Source organism: Heterocephalus glaber, unplaced genomic scaffold (genome assembly GCF_053883595.1).
Source record: "Heterocephalus glaber isolate CG9 unplaced genomic scaffold, H.glaber_assembly_v1.0 deba00001600, whole genome shotgun sequence".
Lineage (NCBI taxonomy): Eukaryota > Metazoa > Chordata > Mammalia > Rodentia > Bathyergidae > Heterocephalus > Heterocephalus glaber.
In genome coordinates, this window is record NW_028258372.1 from 35,196,284 (window position 1) to 35,214,807 (window position 18,524).

The 18,524-nt window shown below is 34.7% G+C and overlaps 1 protein-coding gene across 7 annotated transcripts in view; it reads left to right on the top strand.

The window, feature by feature from the left end:
* Positions 1-18,524, top strand: part of Ptprc (protein tyrosine phosphatase receptor type C) — a 113,764-nt gene that overhangs the window by 32,293 nt on the left and 62,947 nt on the right. For all 7 annotated transcript variants that reach the window (XM_087193868.1, XM_087193869.1, XM_087193871.1 and 4 more), the window contains exon 3: positions 15,450-15,473. In XM_087193868.1, coding sequence (XP_087049994.1) covers positions 15,450-15,473 — 24 coding nt within the window. The remainder of the gene's footprint in view (positions 1-15,449; positions 15,474-18,524) is intronic.

Below are 18,524 nucleotides of genomic sequence, written 5' to 3' on the forward strand. Positions count from 1 at the left end.
AGCTTAGCGCTAAGCACTAATAAAAGGTGGATCCAAGATTGAAACTTTGGGGTCCCCTACTCCATCTTTTACTAAACTTTCTACCTTTTAACATGAAATAGATTAGAGAAATAGTATTCTTGAAGGAATAATGGATTGGCGAGATGTGAGCAGCAAGGAAGCAGGAAAATGGGTAATGTTAGACAATGTGCAGAAGGGTATCATGCTACCTAACAAGGAGGCTTACTTAACTAAGCAGTTCAACGTGATACTGGGATTTGGTGAAAGAGAACAAATATTAGCTCTTCTCAGTATCATCACTAGTACTATTTCTACTGTAGTAAGAAACTCTCAAGTAATTTTGAGTATTTGCTTGTTTTCCTAACATTGCCATTTTGGATTATTCATTTTTGAAAGATGCTTTTAGTCTTCACTGTGTATTCTAAGATACTCAATGGGACAGCTGTTCTGGTTCATTATAAATGAACCATATTATTTAAGCACCCACAAATTGAGGATTCAGCACATAATGATTCTTGTTTTAAAAATATAATCTATGTCCCATTTCATTTTTTCAATACTTGTATTAAAAACAATAAACAGAAAATCTAAAGATAAAATACGGTTTTAGATAAACTTGCAATCAATATTCATTTTCTAATTACAAATATAATTTTCTAGTTACAAACTTATAATTCATTATAACAATTGAAATAACAAATATGTGAGTTAGCTAGAAAAATGCTAATTTACATGTTAATGATCACATATGCTTCTAGACTTCTTTCTACATACAGACATCAAAAGTGTCTATATTTAAGTTCTAGAAAAAGATCATATCATATGTTGTAAAATTATTCTACTAGACCCTACCTCGACTTGGAGACTGATCATTTCCCACACTATTTTGTATGATCCTTTAAAAAAGTTATTGGCAGTCTAATACCATGTGAATTTCAACTAATATATATCTGAAGGCCTGATTTATACGATTTACACTTGATCTTAGCCAAAAGGCCGAGAAGTGATGATTTGTAGGATTTAAAGTAAAGAATGACTATAGTAAATTTGTAACGGTTTATCTTTTTATTTATTTATTTATTTGGTACCGGAGATCACACTCGGCTCCTTGCCACTTGCAAGGCAGGCGTCGGAACCGCTGAGCTAAATCTCTGGCCCTATCTCTTCTTATTAGTACACGTGTGTAGTATATAACATTTACATTCCTTTTGGGAGCTGGTACATGTATATAACACATCTTCATTCCTTTTTCATCCCCTGTCCTTCCTTCCTTTCCCGTCGATCCTTTTGTTTTTGTCATATATTTGCATTAGATAATGTTTATATTCCCTGTAAATTTTATAGTCATCCTTGAGAAATTTTAAATATTTCCTATTTCTAGTCACTTTATGAAAAAAGTAATTATATTTTTTCAACATGGGATTACTTTTGATGGGAAACAAAGATCTAGATTTTTAAGAAAATGTACATTTTTTGAGGGAGATGATTGACTATGAAAAAGATATTCATTATAGAAAAATATCCCATACCTTTTTTACTCAGTGTTGCTCATATTTAACTTAATCACTAACATTTAGGTTTTTGTTGTTGTTCTTTTAAGGAGCATATGTTGTTAATCATATTGCATAAACAATACAAACCTATCTAATTTTACCTTCCCAGTAACTAGGATTAGATTCTCATAAGGAGATAAAATAATGACCAAAAAGAAGGAAACAGCCTATGAATTCCTCATAAGATTCCCTATAAGAATTTCCAGCCCAGATTTGCTTTTTTTTTAAAATTCCATGAAGTGACATACTGTCTGAAGAACTGAATTACTTTTTCACAGGTCGAACCTAAAAATATTTTTTCCATCTTTATAAATCAGTTACATTACTAAATTGATAATTTGAAAACATTTTCCCAGGAAGGTTTTTTATTATTACAAGAGGAAAGGAACCAACTTTTTTCTTTTATTTATTTTTTTGTTTTTTTAGTACCAGGGATCGAACTCGGGTCCTTGAGCTTGCGCAGCAGGCAGCAAAACCACTGAGCTAAATCCCCAGCCCTACCATTCCTTTTCTTAATGTCCAGCTTTACTAGAGCACTAGCTACATTACTGGAGTGGCTGGGGAATTTGTTTCATTTAACAGGATAATTACAAATCATCATTTCCAAACAGTGCCAATGACCAAAATATCATTCCTACCTTAGAACTGTACCTCAAAATCAAGGCTATGGACACCATCTGGGATTAAAATGTGCACATTAAGGTTAAAAATCAGAAAAAAATGAATGAAATGAAAACCAAATCAGTATGATTAATTTTATTTAAACTAGTAGGTGCTCACTCCTGAAGTTACTAAACAATGCGTGACCATTGTTGTTTTTAATTCCATTGAGATGTTGTAATTCAATACATGGATTCACGAATGCTAGTTCTGGACACTACAAAAGCCCTGGTCTAGAGAAACCCTGACTGTGAAGTTTTAACTTGAATCCAAGTCAGCAGTGTCGGTTCAACGTTAAGTATGGGCTGTACCTTTGACCTTTGGGAATACTTCAGCCAATTAATAGGAGGCGTAATAAACTGAACATGAACTTGAAAAGAGGCCATGTCTTTTTCCATCCAACTGTGTAAACTTTTTTTGTGTAGTTCTCAAACTGAAGAAACAGATGGTAGATCTGTATCAGTGAGTGAGGGGTCTGGAGGAAGTTTTCCAGGGACAATTGCCAGGAAACTCAATCCCGGAGCCTGCCTGGCACTGTCACCTTCTCTGGGGAGCCTTGGAAGGGGCCCTGGGGTTCGCACCCCACGGGAGGCAGCCGTTCCCCCTGCACAGAGACAGAATAACGCGTGACTGGTCACTGGACAATCAGGTGGTTACAGGGTTGATATTTGTATTGTCACTCATAAACCTTGCTTTTGATAAAAACATTTTTAAAGCCCTCTAGGGATGGAGGGGAAGTATGAAAGGTACATGATAAAATATTGCATTGAATGTGATAAGTATGTTCAAGCTACAGGGCACGTGAATGAAATAATCTCTGAATGTTACGTAGATTTTCTTTTTCACTCAGCATGAGTTGTTAATCACAGAAGAATTATAAAGAAATCAGAATTCAAGACAGTAGGCACGTTTTGATGCCTAATTCCTACTTCACCATAAAATGGGATTTTTATTTGAAAGAATAAACTGTAATAAGCATTTATTCAACATGATCTGTGGACCGGCTCTCTGCTTAGCACTCTGCAAGTATTACTTTATATAATTCACTATCCAACCATGCATGTACTAAATATATGATTCTTGTGCCACAGACGAGGAGACTAAAGCTCACAATGCTATTTTTTTTTATTTTTTTATGCAGCACCACGTGACATTTTGATACATGTAAAATAAGCAAATCAGTGAAATTAGCATATCCATCATCTCGAACGTTTAAAAGATACAAAATCCTCTTTCCAACTATTTTAAAACATACATTTTTATGAACCATATTAATCCCACTGTGCCTTAGACATCAAAACTTATTTCTCCTATTGAAATGGTAACTTTGTGCCTTTTGATAAGCCTCTCTCCTCTTCCCTCCCTCCCTGGTAACCACTATTCAATACTCTTTTTCCTATGTCTTAACTTTATCAGATTCCCCATATGAGTTAAATCATGCACTATTTGTCTTTCTCCGTCTAGCTTATTTCACTTAAGATAATATCCTCCAGGTTTATCCACTTTGTTGCAAATGATAGGATTTTATCCTTTTTATGGCTGAATAGTATTCATAGTATATGTCCCGCCTTATCTTTATCTTTATTTGTTGATGGACATCCGGGTTAATTCCACATCTATTTCAATTAGCACTGCAATGAACATGAAAGTGTTCAGTACTCTGATCGTATTTCTTTTGGGTATGATATATACTCATTAGTGGCATTACAGGATATTTAACCAGCACAAGCATCTAATTGCCTATGCTAGGATTCAAAACCAGGTCAGTTAAATACAAAGCAAAGTCAAGATCTTAGTTCAACAGAAGTATGTATATTTTGGGGTATGGTTTTGCATTTTGTTCTTCATCACATGAACAGAAATACAGACGTGTATGAAAACTCAAAACACATGGAAATGTGAAGAGGAACACAATGCCATCTTGTGAAATGAGAAGTTACACATGCTATTTCTTATAATGACTTTCAAAATTATATTGCTCAAAGTTTTAGTATTATGGGACTGTAGGCACCCACTGTTTTAAAATTAAAATTAAATGCAAAAATATTTATTATTTTACTTCCATAAACTAGGCACTATTGGGATAAAATTGATGCTGATTTTTACCAGTGCCTTTCAGAGGCACAAATTAAGTTAACAAATCAAATTGTTGCAAGGTGATAATCATGATGATGATGATAGTAGTAATAAACATTAGCATGTATTAAATTCTTAAACAGTTACTAAGGGCTTCACAAACATTGTTTTAATAGCCCGGAGAGCCTTATAAGCAGATTTTACAATCTTCATTTAACTGAGGAGAGCTTGAGGTAAAGTTAATGGTAAAGAGTTTGGAATCTTCTACTAAAATATTTTAACAAGGAAGAAATATAGCAGCACATTTTAAAATTGGATTGATGCAGCAGGATCCGGTATACATGGGGAAGGAGTGGGGGCAGCTGTCAGCAAGAAACTTAGTATGAAGGTTATTGACCAGGACGTGGTAAGTGTTTGGACTAGGGAAAGAAAAGGGAGCAAGAGACAGACATTAGTTATTCAAGGACTGTGTGCCAGAGTTCAGGAGGATGATGGGAAATGAGTGCTCAGACTCCTCTCCTCCCCAGACAGCACTGAGTTAGCAGGAAATGAAGGGGCTTTGGAGTCTGGCTGACCTGGGAGTGAGGTTTTTGCTCTGTTACTTAAGCTGTGCTTGAAACGCCTTTACTTACATGGGCTGTGTCTTCCTTTTGTCACTTATAAAACAAAAATAACAACTTCTTATTACATAGGGATATTGTCAAGATTACATACGATAATGTATCAGCAAATATTTAATACATGTTCCTTAAACTTTTCCAATGAGCAAGGCACAGTGAACTGGCCCAATAGGAATTTTTCTAAAGAAGTTAAGAAGTTCTTCTCTAAGAAGTTCTCATCATCCTTTTAAAGATGTTTTTTATAGATCTTGTTACATTACTGTAATATTTTCTGTATCATGAGAAACGATTTAGTGGAAACATAAACATTTGGTAGAAATCCTCAGCATGGAGAGTTATCACACGCAGAGACAGAAGGGTGTCAGTGAATGTAGCAAGGCAGAGAAATGTCTGTGTTTTCATGTCTGTATTTGCAGGCTTTGCATTTCATGAGACTATCAAATATGATATTAAAGAAGCTACTTGATTTATGAAGTTCAGTATATTTGCTTGCTAAGAGTGTGGCGTGTCTTACTGGTAAATATTTCACATAAGATGAGAGAAGACCCTCTACAGATGTGAAAACTCCTTTCCTAATTACATTTGATCATTTCATACACATTATTATTATTATTTTTTATGGTACTTGGGGGTCGAACTCGGGTCCTTGTGCTTGCAAGGCAGGCGGCAGAACCACTGAGCTAAATCCTCAGCCCGATTTGATCATTTCATAATTCTAGGGTAAAAGGAATGTGAATTTTATTTACAATTAAAAAAATTAAAGTTGTTTTACTTTTTTACTTGTTACTGGTTTTCTCCAAGTTTCATTTTGTAATTATTGAGTCAAGTTTAATTGCTGGCTAAAGAGACGCTGATTGCTTATATTACTAAAGATGAGTTTTAATTTTTTTCCTTATTTGAATATCATTTACAAGTGCTTTTCAAAATGAAATGCTTCTAAAATAAAACAAATCATAATGAAAACCAACCCTACCTTTGAAATGCATTTTTCTTTAAGCAAAACCAAATGACCCTAAAATTCAGTATTTTGAGCAGCTCAGATGTACATTCAGGCAGCTTCAACACCAGCTAGAGAAGTTGCGGTTTTACCCCAGATAAGGCTGCTTATGCTAGTACTATGGCAACCCGTTGCACCACTTGTAAGTGCTTGTGTACTTAACCGCACCAGCTTCGCCTCTTCCTTTCCTATAAAGACTTAGAATAAGAAAAACAGAAGTACACGAGGAGGAGAAACCACAAGGGCAATCTTTACTGCTGTGAGCTTTTAGCTGTGCGAACAGCAGCCTCGTGAAAACAACACATTGAAAACCTCTTCTGTTTCAAAGTGAGCTTTTCCCATTATGCCTGGCTCCTTTAATCATTCTCAGAGCCAACCCAGTGTTTCTGATCAGTGTGTTCGTGGAAGGGAAACAAGAAGAAATTAGTAGTGCATTTGTCAGCATTTTCTTCGATTGTCCTCAGCTTTAGGGTCTGAAGGGGCTGCAAATGTAGCAGCCTCCACGAACATTAGAAAGACGTTAGTTGGAAAGACGATTAGTTTGTGACATGGATTCCCTATCACCTAGTGCTTACTTTGTGTTTGTTGTTTATTGCTGTGTGTTTAGTTCACAAAATAGTGTAACTTCAGTTTACCTCTTGGTTTTCAGAAAGGTTTATGGATGCTGCAGTGAGCAATCTTCCGAACTAGAGCTGTGCTTACGCTCCCCTTCTTCACAGTTTCATCTCTGTGGGGAGCTTCATTCACACCCACATGCATCCTACTTCTTACAAGTTATACATTTCATCAGCAGAAGCTTTTGTTGGTTTCTTCATTTTGTTTTAAAGCACAGACATCATTTTGCCTTCCTTAAAGATTTGGGTAAAAAATACTGAAAGGCAGACAACTTTGACCATTGCTTTAGTTTGTCACACACTTGTTCACTTCCTCTTTTTTGCTAAACAATAAGAATTTCCCACTTGTACAGTCACTGTTTAGTAATTTGCTCTTTTCAACAATAATCAGTACTATTAATGTAATTATTATTTGCAGTGCTAGCAATCGAATCCAAGACCTCACACATGCTAAGAAAGCACTCTGCCAACTGAGCTACATCCCCAGCACAATGATAAACTTTAATGTATGATACGCTGAAGCCCATTTTGATGGTTCACACATGGTATTTCACTCATTGTTGAGTCCCTCAAAGCTCATTAGCATAAATACTGCACTTAGCATTAAATACCCCTCCCTCCCAGAGCACAGTGTCATTGACCAAGCATTGAGCTTTTTAGAATCAGACAGGTCTGCATTTAAATCGGAACTTATTTTGCTGTGAGTTCTTTACCCTTGCATACATTTATTTAGTTTTTTGGAGCCTTTACCTATGAAGATATTGCTATTTATTTTGTAGAACTCCTGTAATGATTAGGTAAAATAATATGTCATTATTTAATAAGTACCATCGACCTAATAGTTACTTATTTAAAAACAACTATTATTAGTAGTACTAGAGCACTAATAAGTGAATTTCATTACTTGGACAAACATGCTTTGGTGATTGTTTGAATTTCTTTAACTGTGATCTTAGCCTATCATGAAGGAAGTAAAAAGCTACAAAAATATATGCTTATTAAGAGATTACTATGATTAAATGTTTTTTGTTATCTGAAGTGTACCCTCTTCCCCCCCCAAATAAGACCTAGCCAGAAAATAATCAGCCCTGAAAACCAGAGATCAACAATGCCAGCCCCAGTCAGCCTGTCCTCGCCTTACCTGTCATCTCTGTTCCCTGGCTCAGTGGCTGCTCTGTAAGGCAGGTAAGGCGAGGATAGGCTGACTGTGGCTGGCATTTTTATTGCTAATTTTCAGGGCTGATTATTTTCCAGCTAGGTCTTCCTGTCGGGGAAACACAGTGTTATGTAAATCTATATAGTATATCCTCAGATTTACATAAATCAAAACAGACATTTTTATAGGAATTAAAAGGCCAGTGGGACATGGTGGTGCACGCTTGTAATCCCAGTACTCAGGAGGCTGAGGCAGAAGGATTGCCTCAGGTTCAAGGCCAGCCTGGGCTATACAGTGAGATCAAGGCCAGCATGCACTACAAACCGAGACCCTGTCTCAAAAAACAAAAGCAAAACAAAACAAAAAACAAGCAAAAAAGAATTCAAAGTTCAATTAATATTGGAAAAATGTCTTCAAAGAGTATGTAGGTAAAAAGCAAAGTATAAATATCTTTACCAATTGTTCTTAATGCTAGTTGCCCCATCATAATCATCATTAGAGTTTGAAAAAATACTTAATACACATATCAATTCCCACCACCATTCTGAAGCAGGGTTTCCAGAGGTGGAGCCCAGGAATCTGTACTTTTAATTTGATGCATAGCCAGGATTGAAGCAAATGTAGGATTGATATTTTGTATTAACTGGGATTATAATATTGATATTCTAATTCATGCAGACACAGGAATGTACGTAACTGACACAAACCAGAATTTCCTAAGCTGTATGGCCAAGTACCCTGCAGCTCCACGGTGTTGGTGTTCACGAGTACGACTACAGTATGTCTGCAGAAAAAATGGGTTTGTGGCAGATATGTTTGTGAGACCCTGGGTTAAACAAAAACTACATAAATCCCCCGATGTCTTAATATGTTAACACAATTTATAGCTCTTTCCATGGACCATGCAGCATGAATTATTTCTGAAAAATGTTGACTGTGGGGCATCTTAAGACATGTGACTCTAAATCAGAGACCTCAGTTTTGCCTAAATTATGTAAGAAGTGATGATCTAGTTTTTTCCCTCTGAATTACAGATGAATATTGTAAGCTAGAAAAAAGGGAACATAACCAATTTCTCATACACGCACACCTCGCCTTTGTTAAGTTTGTGTTGTCATATGTTTTGTTAATGAGTATGCCTGAAATTGATAACATGGTGTTCTTTAAGCCAAATATAAATGATCTATAAGTGCATGATAAATCTTAGGAGCTTATGTGTGTGCACACTCGTATGTACTCACAATTAGAAAATAGTATTTGTTTTCTTGTGCATGATAATTCTTTTGAGAGGTGAGACTTGACTTCTATATTTATGAATAATGAATTACTTGATTTTATTCTTCTCCAAGGCTGTAAACATTTGTCCTCTTTGTTCTTAACTCTATTTTACATACTGATACTTTTATTATTTTCATTTAAAAACTGTGTGTGTGCGCGCATGCACACTAGAATTTGAACATTAAAATAACATTGTAAGGCCTGTAGTAAACACGAACAGTTATTTGCTCCAACCCAGTTCCTACCTTTGATTCCTACTTTCCAGAAGCAAACTCAAACATTTTCAGATATTCTATTTGTAAATGGTATTTTTTATTGTACTTTTGTTTTTAAAGATGTTAGTTAATATCACTTACTGACCTGTTTCTCCATCTTGAAATGTTACTCTGTAGAAGCTCTTGCTCTTTATTCTTGGGCACAATGTCTTCTCGTTTCTGAGACTAGAATCCAGTTGGGTTTTTATAATTTCTTCTGCTGTTCGCATCATCTCTTTTCTCCTGACATCTTCTGGCTCTTGATCTCCGTTTTTCTTGTTAAAGGCTTTGGTCTAGTGCCCTTGGGTGCCATTTGTATTCATGAGCCAGTGTCCTCTGCGTCTCAGTTTCCTTATCTATCAAATGAACTGCATGTCAAGAGACACTGTCACAATCCTGTATTTCGATGGAAGCGGAATTCCTTGGAATTATTTTCTGATGTTGGCAGCAACTATTTTACTCAAGGCATAATAATAATATAACCAGTGTTTTAACACAGAGCCTGTATAAAGGATACAAATTATTAAACATGCACTACTTTAAATCTAGCACTTTCTTGGTATGTGACTACAATTTACTTTAATCCTCAATTTCATTCCCTATAGAACACATAAGATAATTGCTTACTGGGATTAGTAAATACAAAATACCCATACGAAGCAGTATGCAGTGTCTGGTACACAATAATATTTCAGGAAACCATTATTATCATCATTATATTTAGTGACGAGCTAACAGAAGGAGGAAAGGCTGTTTCCTCTGCTTCTCTGAAATCTTATGAATACCTTGTTTGTAACGTGCACAGATGTTTACCCTATCAGTCCTTATTTATCTGATACTGTTTGTTGGATCATATACCAGAATTAGTAAAGTAGAATCCTTTATTTTTATTTATGTACTTTATTATCATTGTGCCATACGTATCTGTTCTTGCCATTCTTATTTTTTGTCTTAACTTATGTTTCCACTTTGTACAGCCTGTATGTTTATGGAGGTCAGGTGTACATTCTAACCCTTTGCAACATGCCACCATTTCTTCTGTTCAGAACTCAGAGGGAGTATTTATTTCATCTATTCTGTTTCACTCTTCTGTCCTTGTACTTTTCGTTGATTTGCAAACTAGACAGGCTTAAATCCCCTTAGAAACGATGCTCCACTACTTTCTTTTATTTTTTCCTCTCTCTTTTTTTTCAAGGGTGTGGAACGGGTGTTATTTAAAAGCCCTAGTGTTTCTTTTGAAATACCATTTTCACTCAAAATTGATTCCTACTTTTTTCTGAAATCCATGATGGGGGACTTAGGGGTGTGACTTCAAGGTAACTTTGATTTACAATCATTTAAACGCTTTTGAGTTGCAAAAGAAACATATTGGGAAAGGTAAATTTGGTAGCAATACATGTGTTACAGTAACACAGCTTTGAAGATCAAGGGTTCTGTTATCTACATTTTCATCTGTTTAATGTGTTGGGTCAATTCCACTGGCGATTCACAACAGGATTATAATGGGAAAAAGCGCTCCGGGTTAGATGATTTACTGATTTTTGGGGCTATGGTGCCACCTACTGAAATATTACTAAATATTCTTTTGCCTACTTGATGACACAAGGCATATATGTGAAAAAAATGTTGAAAATTGTGTCCCCAGAGGAGTAAAGTGTTTGTTTTTAATATATAGAGACACCAAGTGTACTACTGCAATTTATTTTATTTGATGTGTTAATAGAATTTAAAAGAATGCACATTGTGTTTCATACTTTTAGAAAACTGATGTTTTCTCTTTTATTGCATATCTATATATGTGCCCTCTTAATTCCCACTGCTATTTCATGTATTTTTCTTGTAGCTATTTTCCACCTCTTCTCAGTATTGTTTGTATTTAGTGTACATATTTTGTAATGCTTTTTCTATTAATAAATCTCTAATATTGAATAAGCATCTATTATGTACTAGTTAAATGCTTTAGACAAAGATTTCACTTACTTTTACCAGATCTATTTGGCTCCTTAAACAGAAGAGTTTTTGCTTTCTATTATATAGGAATTAAGTATATAGTGAAGAGGGGTGTCTAAATACATCAAACAAGTGATATACCTATATGAGTTCATTTGCTTTGCATTGGCCAAACTGATTAATCTTGCAGTGATCATTTAGTGCAGCCAAATAGGTAGGCTGTAAGAGAATTAAATATCTCGCACAACTAATCCTTTCAGGGTTTTTTTTTTTTGGTTAACAATAAGGATTCAATACAGTTGTTTCTATTGTACCAATGATTTGGAAATGTTCTGATGATGTTTGTATATGCAAAATATAATAGACAATTGAATTCTTTACTCATAGTTTAGAAAAAATTGCAAAATGTCACAGAGACATTAAAAAGTTATTCCAGACATTTGGTATATTTGGTATATATATGTGTGTGTGTGTGTGTGTGTATATATATATATATATTTCTAAATATTTTGGCATCTGTTTTTTATTCACATGTGGATGTGATACATAATAATTACACTCATCTTGGGGAATTGGCAAATATACATGTAGTATCTCATTCATTTTTACTTCTCCTTCGCATCCTTTCCATTCCCCCCAACTTTAGGTCTTTTTTCCATCTCCAAAAAGTCTACATCCCTCTATCCTATCATCTGTCTTCTGTTTTGTGCTTTCAATTGTTTGTATTTGTGGTTTCTCCTATAAGAGAAACCAGGTGATATGTAACCTCCTGAGTCTGATTTATTTCACTTAGCATTATGGTCTTAAGTTGCATCCATTTTCCTCCAAATGACTCAAATTTATCCTGCATAACTGAGTAGTGTTCCCTTGGGTAGACATACCACATTTTCTTTATCCACTAATCTGTTGGGGGGCCTCTATCTTTTCACTATTTAAGTAGTGTGGTTCACCTACCATCTATCTTATTTTATATGCAGAGGCAGTCAACACACAAGTTATTTGTTCATGTACTGATTGCCTTTATGGAAGGCATTGGATGATTGTGAGGGAGAAATGTCATTCAGATGTTAGGGTTTCTTTTAACTGGGCTATCTCTTGGAAGTCGCCTGAACTGTGTTCCTACTTTGAGATGTGTAGGTATTTTTTAACATTTAAAAATAATTGAACATACTTTACATGTAAGTATGCTAGTGGATATGCCCCATGGAAATTATTTTGCGTTGCTGAAATGCCTCCAGTTTCTTAAGGCCATTGGCTTAAATTTTACAATGGTTTTCAATTTTAAAAATTCATTTTACAGTGGTTCTATAAATTCTTGGGGGGGTGTAGTTAACATATTTTTAATATCATGTATCATGTTGAATAAAACTGTTACTAATTCTGAAAATAAAGAGATGTTGTGACCACAAGAACAAGCAAGTTTGCATTTACACTGTGTATAAACAGTAAGCCTGAAATCCTGAGATTTTCTTCCCTAAAGATAAAAGGGTGTGTGCGTGTATGTGTGCATGTTTGAAATACCATAGAAAGAAAATAAAACAAGACACAGGTTATTTTATTAGAACACAGCCACCCAGTGGAGGAATTCAAAATCACATTCAGAGATAAATGAATATTAAAGAAAACGTCTGTTTAACTTGAGAAGCCTTTATGGGAAGTAAATATGAACGCAGAAGAAAAGAAAATGTGATAGATCTTCAGATATTATGTTGTTATCCAGGGGCATTAAATTTTGTTGCATTAAAGATTAAAGGGTTTGGGTCCGGAGATTTAGCTCAGTGGCACCACGCCTGCCTTGTAAGCGCAAGGTCCTGAGTTCGATCCCTGGTACCAAAAAACCCCACAAAAACAAAACAAAACAAAAAAAGATTAAAGCATTTGTGGAAATGTGGAATATGAAGCGACTATTAGATCAAAAATATCTGTTATTCTGTTCTTAAGCCTTTAGAAACCTTTTCACAGCTGAAAAGAGGTTTATGAATTGTAGTACTTTACAATACTTGTTTATTGCTGTAGTTTGACTTTCCTATGGAAATAGTATCCTATAATAAATTAAATTGGCAAATCTCTGAATTTTCTTTAATGTTTGTAACACATACAGAACACTGAGTAAATTGTAATTTACTATGCATAGTCATTTTTAAGGTCAAGGTTATTTCAGCATGTTTAACATTACTACAGTAATTTTCTCTGAAGTTAAGTCCTGACTGAAATGCATTTTCTCTATGAACATATTCTCTATGAAACCTAACACTGGCTAAAAGATTTCATACCCTGCAAAGTTTAGATGAAGAGGAAAGGCTGCAAGGCCAGACTGATGAGGGAATTGGGCCACCTAGGCGTCCAGAACAGAGCCTCAGAGACAGATGGGCTCAGACTCCAGCCTGGATGAGCACACACCAGCCTGGTCACTTGTGTTTTCTAAGCTTCAGAGGGGTTTTTGCAATGCTTAAGAGAACAAATGCAAGCAAAGAGCTTAATAGATGGATATTACCAATTAATAATACAATGATATCACTTCTGAATTGCTCTTTAAATAAAGATAAATCTCCTGAGGTCATCTTTTGTTTCAATAATTTACTTCTTGCCTTTTGTTTTAGAACCCTGATTAAAATACTATATATCACTGTAATATGATGATTTTAACTCTTTTGGGGAGAAAACTAAGAGGGGGCCAGCTCAGTCAAATGGAATTTTTACTTTTAGTTTTTTGAGGAACTCCACAGTGATTTCCACAGTGGTTGTACTGGTTTATATTCCCACCAACAATGTAGTAGAGTTCCTTTATCCCCACACCCTTACCAGCATTTGTTATTATTAGATTTTTTGATGATATTCATTCTTCCTGGGATAAGATGGTATCTCAGTGTAGTTTTAATTTACTAATTTGTTTAATTTATACTAATACTTTATCTTGGTTCATTGAAAGTTCATTGTGTTATTACTTGTTTGTTTCTTGTTTTGTAAGAATCTTTTTGGTTTATGTCTTGTACTAACTACTTTGAAGATAACTGTGCACAGTGTAGTAACTATTTTTATTCTCTATTTGGTTATGAAATTTTGTTTAATTTTTCCGTATAATAAAAAGAAAAATACTATATGCCACATAGGCGCTTTAAAAATGCACTGCTTTTGAGCCTCTTGGAATTAAATTGATGTCTCTGAAACATTTAACATGCATTTGGCATACAAAACAATCTACTAGTTGGAAAGATTTTCTTTACCAGTCATTCTCCCCAATTCTCATTTCCAAAACTTTAAAAAGTTTTGACTAAATATTTCTGGTATCCTTTCTTTGTTTACATTTTTCGGGCTAATATTTTCCCCAAATAGGATATCATTTCTACATTTGCTTTCCCCTGAGTTTCCTGTCACCAGGGTGGCTTCTATTAATCCATTTTCTTCCCCTGCTCCAAGAATGTTTACTAAAAGATGTTTTCTTTTTCTTGTACAGTTCTTTTTTTTATTAATACATATTTGCCATACATAATGATTCCATTCATCATAGAGAATTTGTACCTGTACATAGTATATCTTAATTCTTATTTTTTTATCAATCTATTTTCTCTTTCACAAAAAGACTAAAATTCAAATGCTTCTCCACTAGACCTCTCCTTAAAGACATCACTCCAACAGCTACCTAAAGCCTGTGAGATGAACCCCGACTTCTCATTTCTCTATACACAGTCCTTTAGGCCACACTTAAATGCACCCCCGAAAGCCCTCTGTAACACCTCCTCCTGTAGCCAGCCACCAACCCCGGGTATCCAAATAAGACAAGCCTCTTATATTCTTCTTTAGGGCAGTCTGTCTCATATTTTATGGATCCTTTCTTTTCTGCTTCTCAGACTAAACAGAAATCACTGATGGCAAGGAATTTCAACATATTGGCCATATATTCCCAGCATGTGGCATAATGTCTAGTATAGAGTAAATACTCAAATCATTATATAAATAAATGAATGGGTTCTGGAAAACATCTTTCCAAAATTCTTCCTAAAGATGTTTGCAGGCTTAAAATTAATTTCAACAGTTCTCCTTTATTCTATCATTTTTCTTATTTTGCCTAGTAATTAGAAAATATTACAGTTTTGACATATTTGGGCTTTGTAAACATGACATTAAGAGAGAGAAAAAAGTTTCATTGAGGCAAAATGTTCAGAAAATTGCTACATTGTAACATAGACACGATACATATGCATATGTGTTTGTATACATCTATGTTTGGCATACTTATATGCATACATGAAATTTGAAACAATCTAAGATATTTTTGTTTTCTATTTTACAGGGCAAATTGTGACTACTTCTGCTGGTAAGAGTTAATATTTGCATTTTACTTATTTATTTTCTTATTACAAAGATTATATATTTAATATAGATATACATTTTCTATTTATTATTTAAATAAATTGTTTTAAGAAACTAAATGCTTCTTTACATTCACTTTTTCTTAAAAATAGGGCTTAGGGCTGGGGATTTAGCTCAGTGACACTGTGGCTGCCTGGCAAGAGCAAGATCCTGAGTTTGAGTCCTGTTACCAAAAAAAAAAAAAAAGTTAAAAAAAATAGGGCTTAAAAGACATAAAGTTTGATAACTACCTGAACATATCATTATTTTATATATATATATATATATTACCATGTATATTTTCTTATCTTGAAGGTAAAGAACATGACAGGATTCCAAACTTCCTTAAACATTTCAACACTATAAATAAATTTAAGTTAGGTCACAAAACTTTATAGTTTGAAATGAGTTAAAAGTTATTTGAGAAAGTAATATCTAAACATAATCTTATGCTTAAGAGTTAGTAGCATATATTTTATGTATTATGTTTATAATTTGTTTGTAGATTTAAACATTTTATATAGTTAATTGTTTATATAAGTAATTCTTCAGGAGTAATTTACCTTTTAAAAAGTATGCAAAAGCCTTGATTATTGAGTAGTTTGTAATGATTGTTATGGAATCTTCTTATCATAACTGAATTAACGGTCTTACAATATGACTAAATCCTGAGATAAATAAACTTAAATAATGAAGATGCCATCATTAAATTTATATACATTACACACAAAATAGTAGAGAAATTGAACTGAAGGTGCAGTTAAAGATAACTTATGTGACTTCAGTATTGTTACTGAAAATGTACTTTTAAAATTTTGATTGGTCATATGGTTGATAGTATGCATTTGGAAGATAAATGAAACTATTAGGATAATTCCAGTGCATAATTTTAAATGCAACACACTTGACAATTGGATAATTATAGGAATTATTTTTATCATTAAATGAAAATTCATTCCAAATGCTGAACACAAAAATACTATGAGAATACTAACAAAAACCATTCCTAAATCTGCACGACAGGCATATTTCTTTATTTTCTTTAATTTTTATTATTTTTTTCTTTTTTCATTAAATTCTTTTATTGGTAGGTATACAACACAATTACATTTCTTGTTGGGAATTGTACCTTTACATTATGCATCTTGGTTCTTATTTTTTCCCCATTCCTAGCCCTCCCTTCACGCCCTCCACCCTTTCCTATTTACAAAGACTTTATTTCCATTTTTTCCATTTCTCATCATTTTTCCTTTCCCTTCTTTCCTTTTCCCTGCCCCTCCCACTACCCCTACCCCTTTGGACCTTTTCTTCCTATTTTACATTATCGATTATTCATTCTAATCATTGGTACATTTTAGGTATACAATATAATGACATTCATCATTGGAAATTTGCACCTTTCCATAGTCTCTCTTGGTTCTTATTTTTCACCCTTGCCCAGCCCTCCCTTCAATCCCTCCATTCCTCCCTATTTACAAAGATTTTGTTCCTATTTTTCCATTTTCTCATATTAATCCCATTCCCTTCTATTCTTTCCCCTAGACCTCCCACTTCCTTCCCCTTTGCCCCTTTTCTTCCTATTTCACATTACCTATTATACATTTAGTCCTTATTTACACTTTCAGTTTCTCACACCAGAGAAACTACTTGGTATTTACACATGTGTGTCCTATTTATTTCACTTAAGAGTATCGCCTCAATGTGCATCCACTTAGCTATAAATGTCTCTAATTTCTCATTTTTTATGGCTGAGTAGTACTCCATTTTATAAAAAAACCACATTTTCTTTATCCAGTCTCCAGTTGATGGGCATTTGGGCTGTTTCCAAGTTTTAGCTGTTACAAACTGCGCTGCTATGAACATGGGTGCACATAGATCACTGTGGTATGATTCTTTTAATTCTTTGGGGAAGATCTCCAGCAGTGGAATAGTGGGGTCAAATGGGACTTCCAGTCCTAGTTCTTTGAGGTATCTCCATACTGATTTCCACAGTGCTTGCACCAGTCTACACTCCAACCAGCAGTGGAACAGGGTTCCTCTTTCCCCACAGCCCCGCCAGCATTTGTTATTGGTTGATTTCATGATAGCAGCCATTCTTTCTGGAGTGAAGTGGAATTTCAGCGTTGTTTTCATTTGCATCTCTTGAATGACCAGTGATGTTGAACATTTTTTCATGTATTTATTTGGTCTTTCTACTTCTTTGTCTGAGAAATATCTGTTCATTTCAGATGCCCATTTTTGGATTGGGTCTTCAAATTTGGGAGGTCTGATCATTTTAAGTTCTTTATAGATTCGAGATAGTAGACCTTTGTCTGAGGAAAAGCAGGTGAAGATTTTTTCCCACATTGTGGGTTGTCTCTTCACACTGCTGGTGGTTTCTCTTGCTGGGCAGAAGCATTTTAATAAGAAGAGATCCCACTTGTGGATTGTTTGTGCTAGTTCACAGGCAACTGAGGCTTTGTTCATAAAATCTTTTCCTACACCGATGTCTTCAAGGGTTCTACCTAACCTCTGTTCCAACTGGTTCAGAGTTTGTATTTTAATATTTAGATCTTTAATCCATTTTGCTGTTAGTTTAGTGCATGGTGAGAGATAAAGGTCTAGTTTTAATCTTTGGCAAGTTGAAGCCCAATTTTTGCAGCACCATTTATTAAAGAGGCTATCTTTCCTCCAGTGAGGGTGTTTGGCTCCTTTGTCGAAGATGAGATGGCTGAGTGTGTCTGGCATTGTTTCTGCATCTTCTAATCTGTTCCACTGGTCCTCAAGTCTGTTTCTTTGCCAGTACCATGCTGTTTTTATCACAGTAACTTTGTAGTAGAGTTTCAGGTTGGGGATTGTGATACCCCCTGCCATGTCTCTGTTACCTAGAATTGCTTTTGCTATTCTGGATCTCTTCTTGTTCCAAATGAATTTTTGGATTGTTTTCTCAAGGTCTATGAAGTATGCTGCTGGGATCTCAATTGGAATTGCATTAAATCTATATAGCAGTTTTGGAAGTATGGCCATTTTCACTATA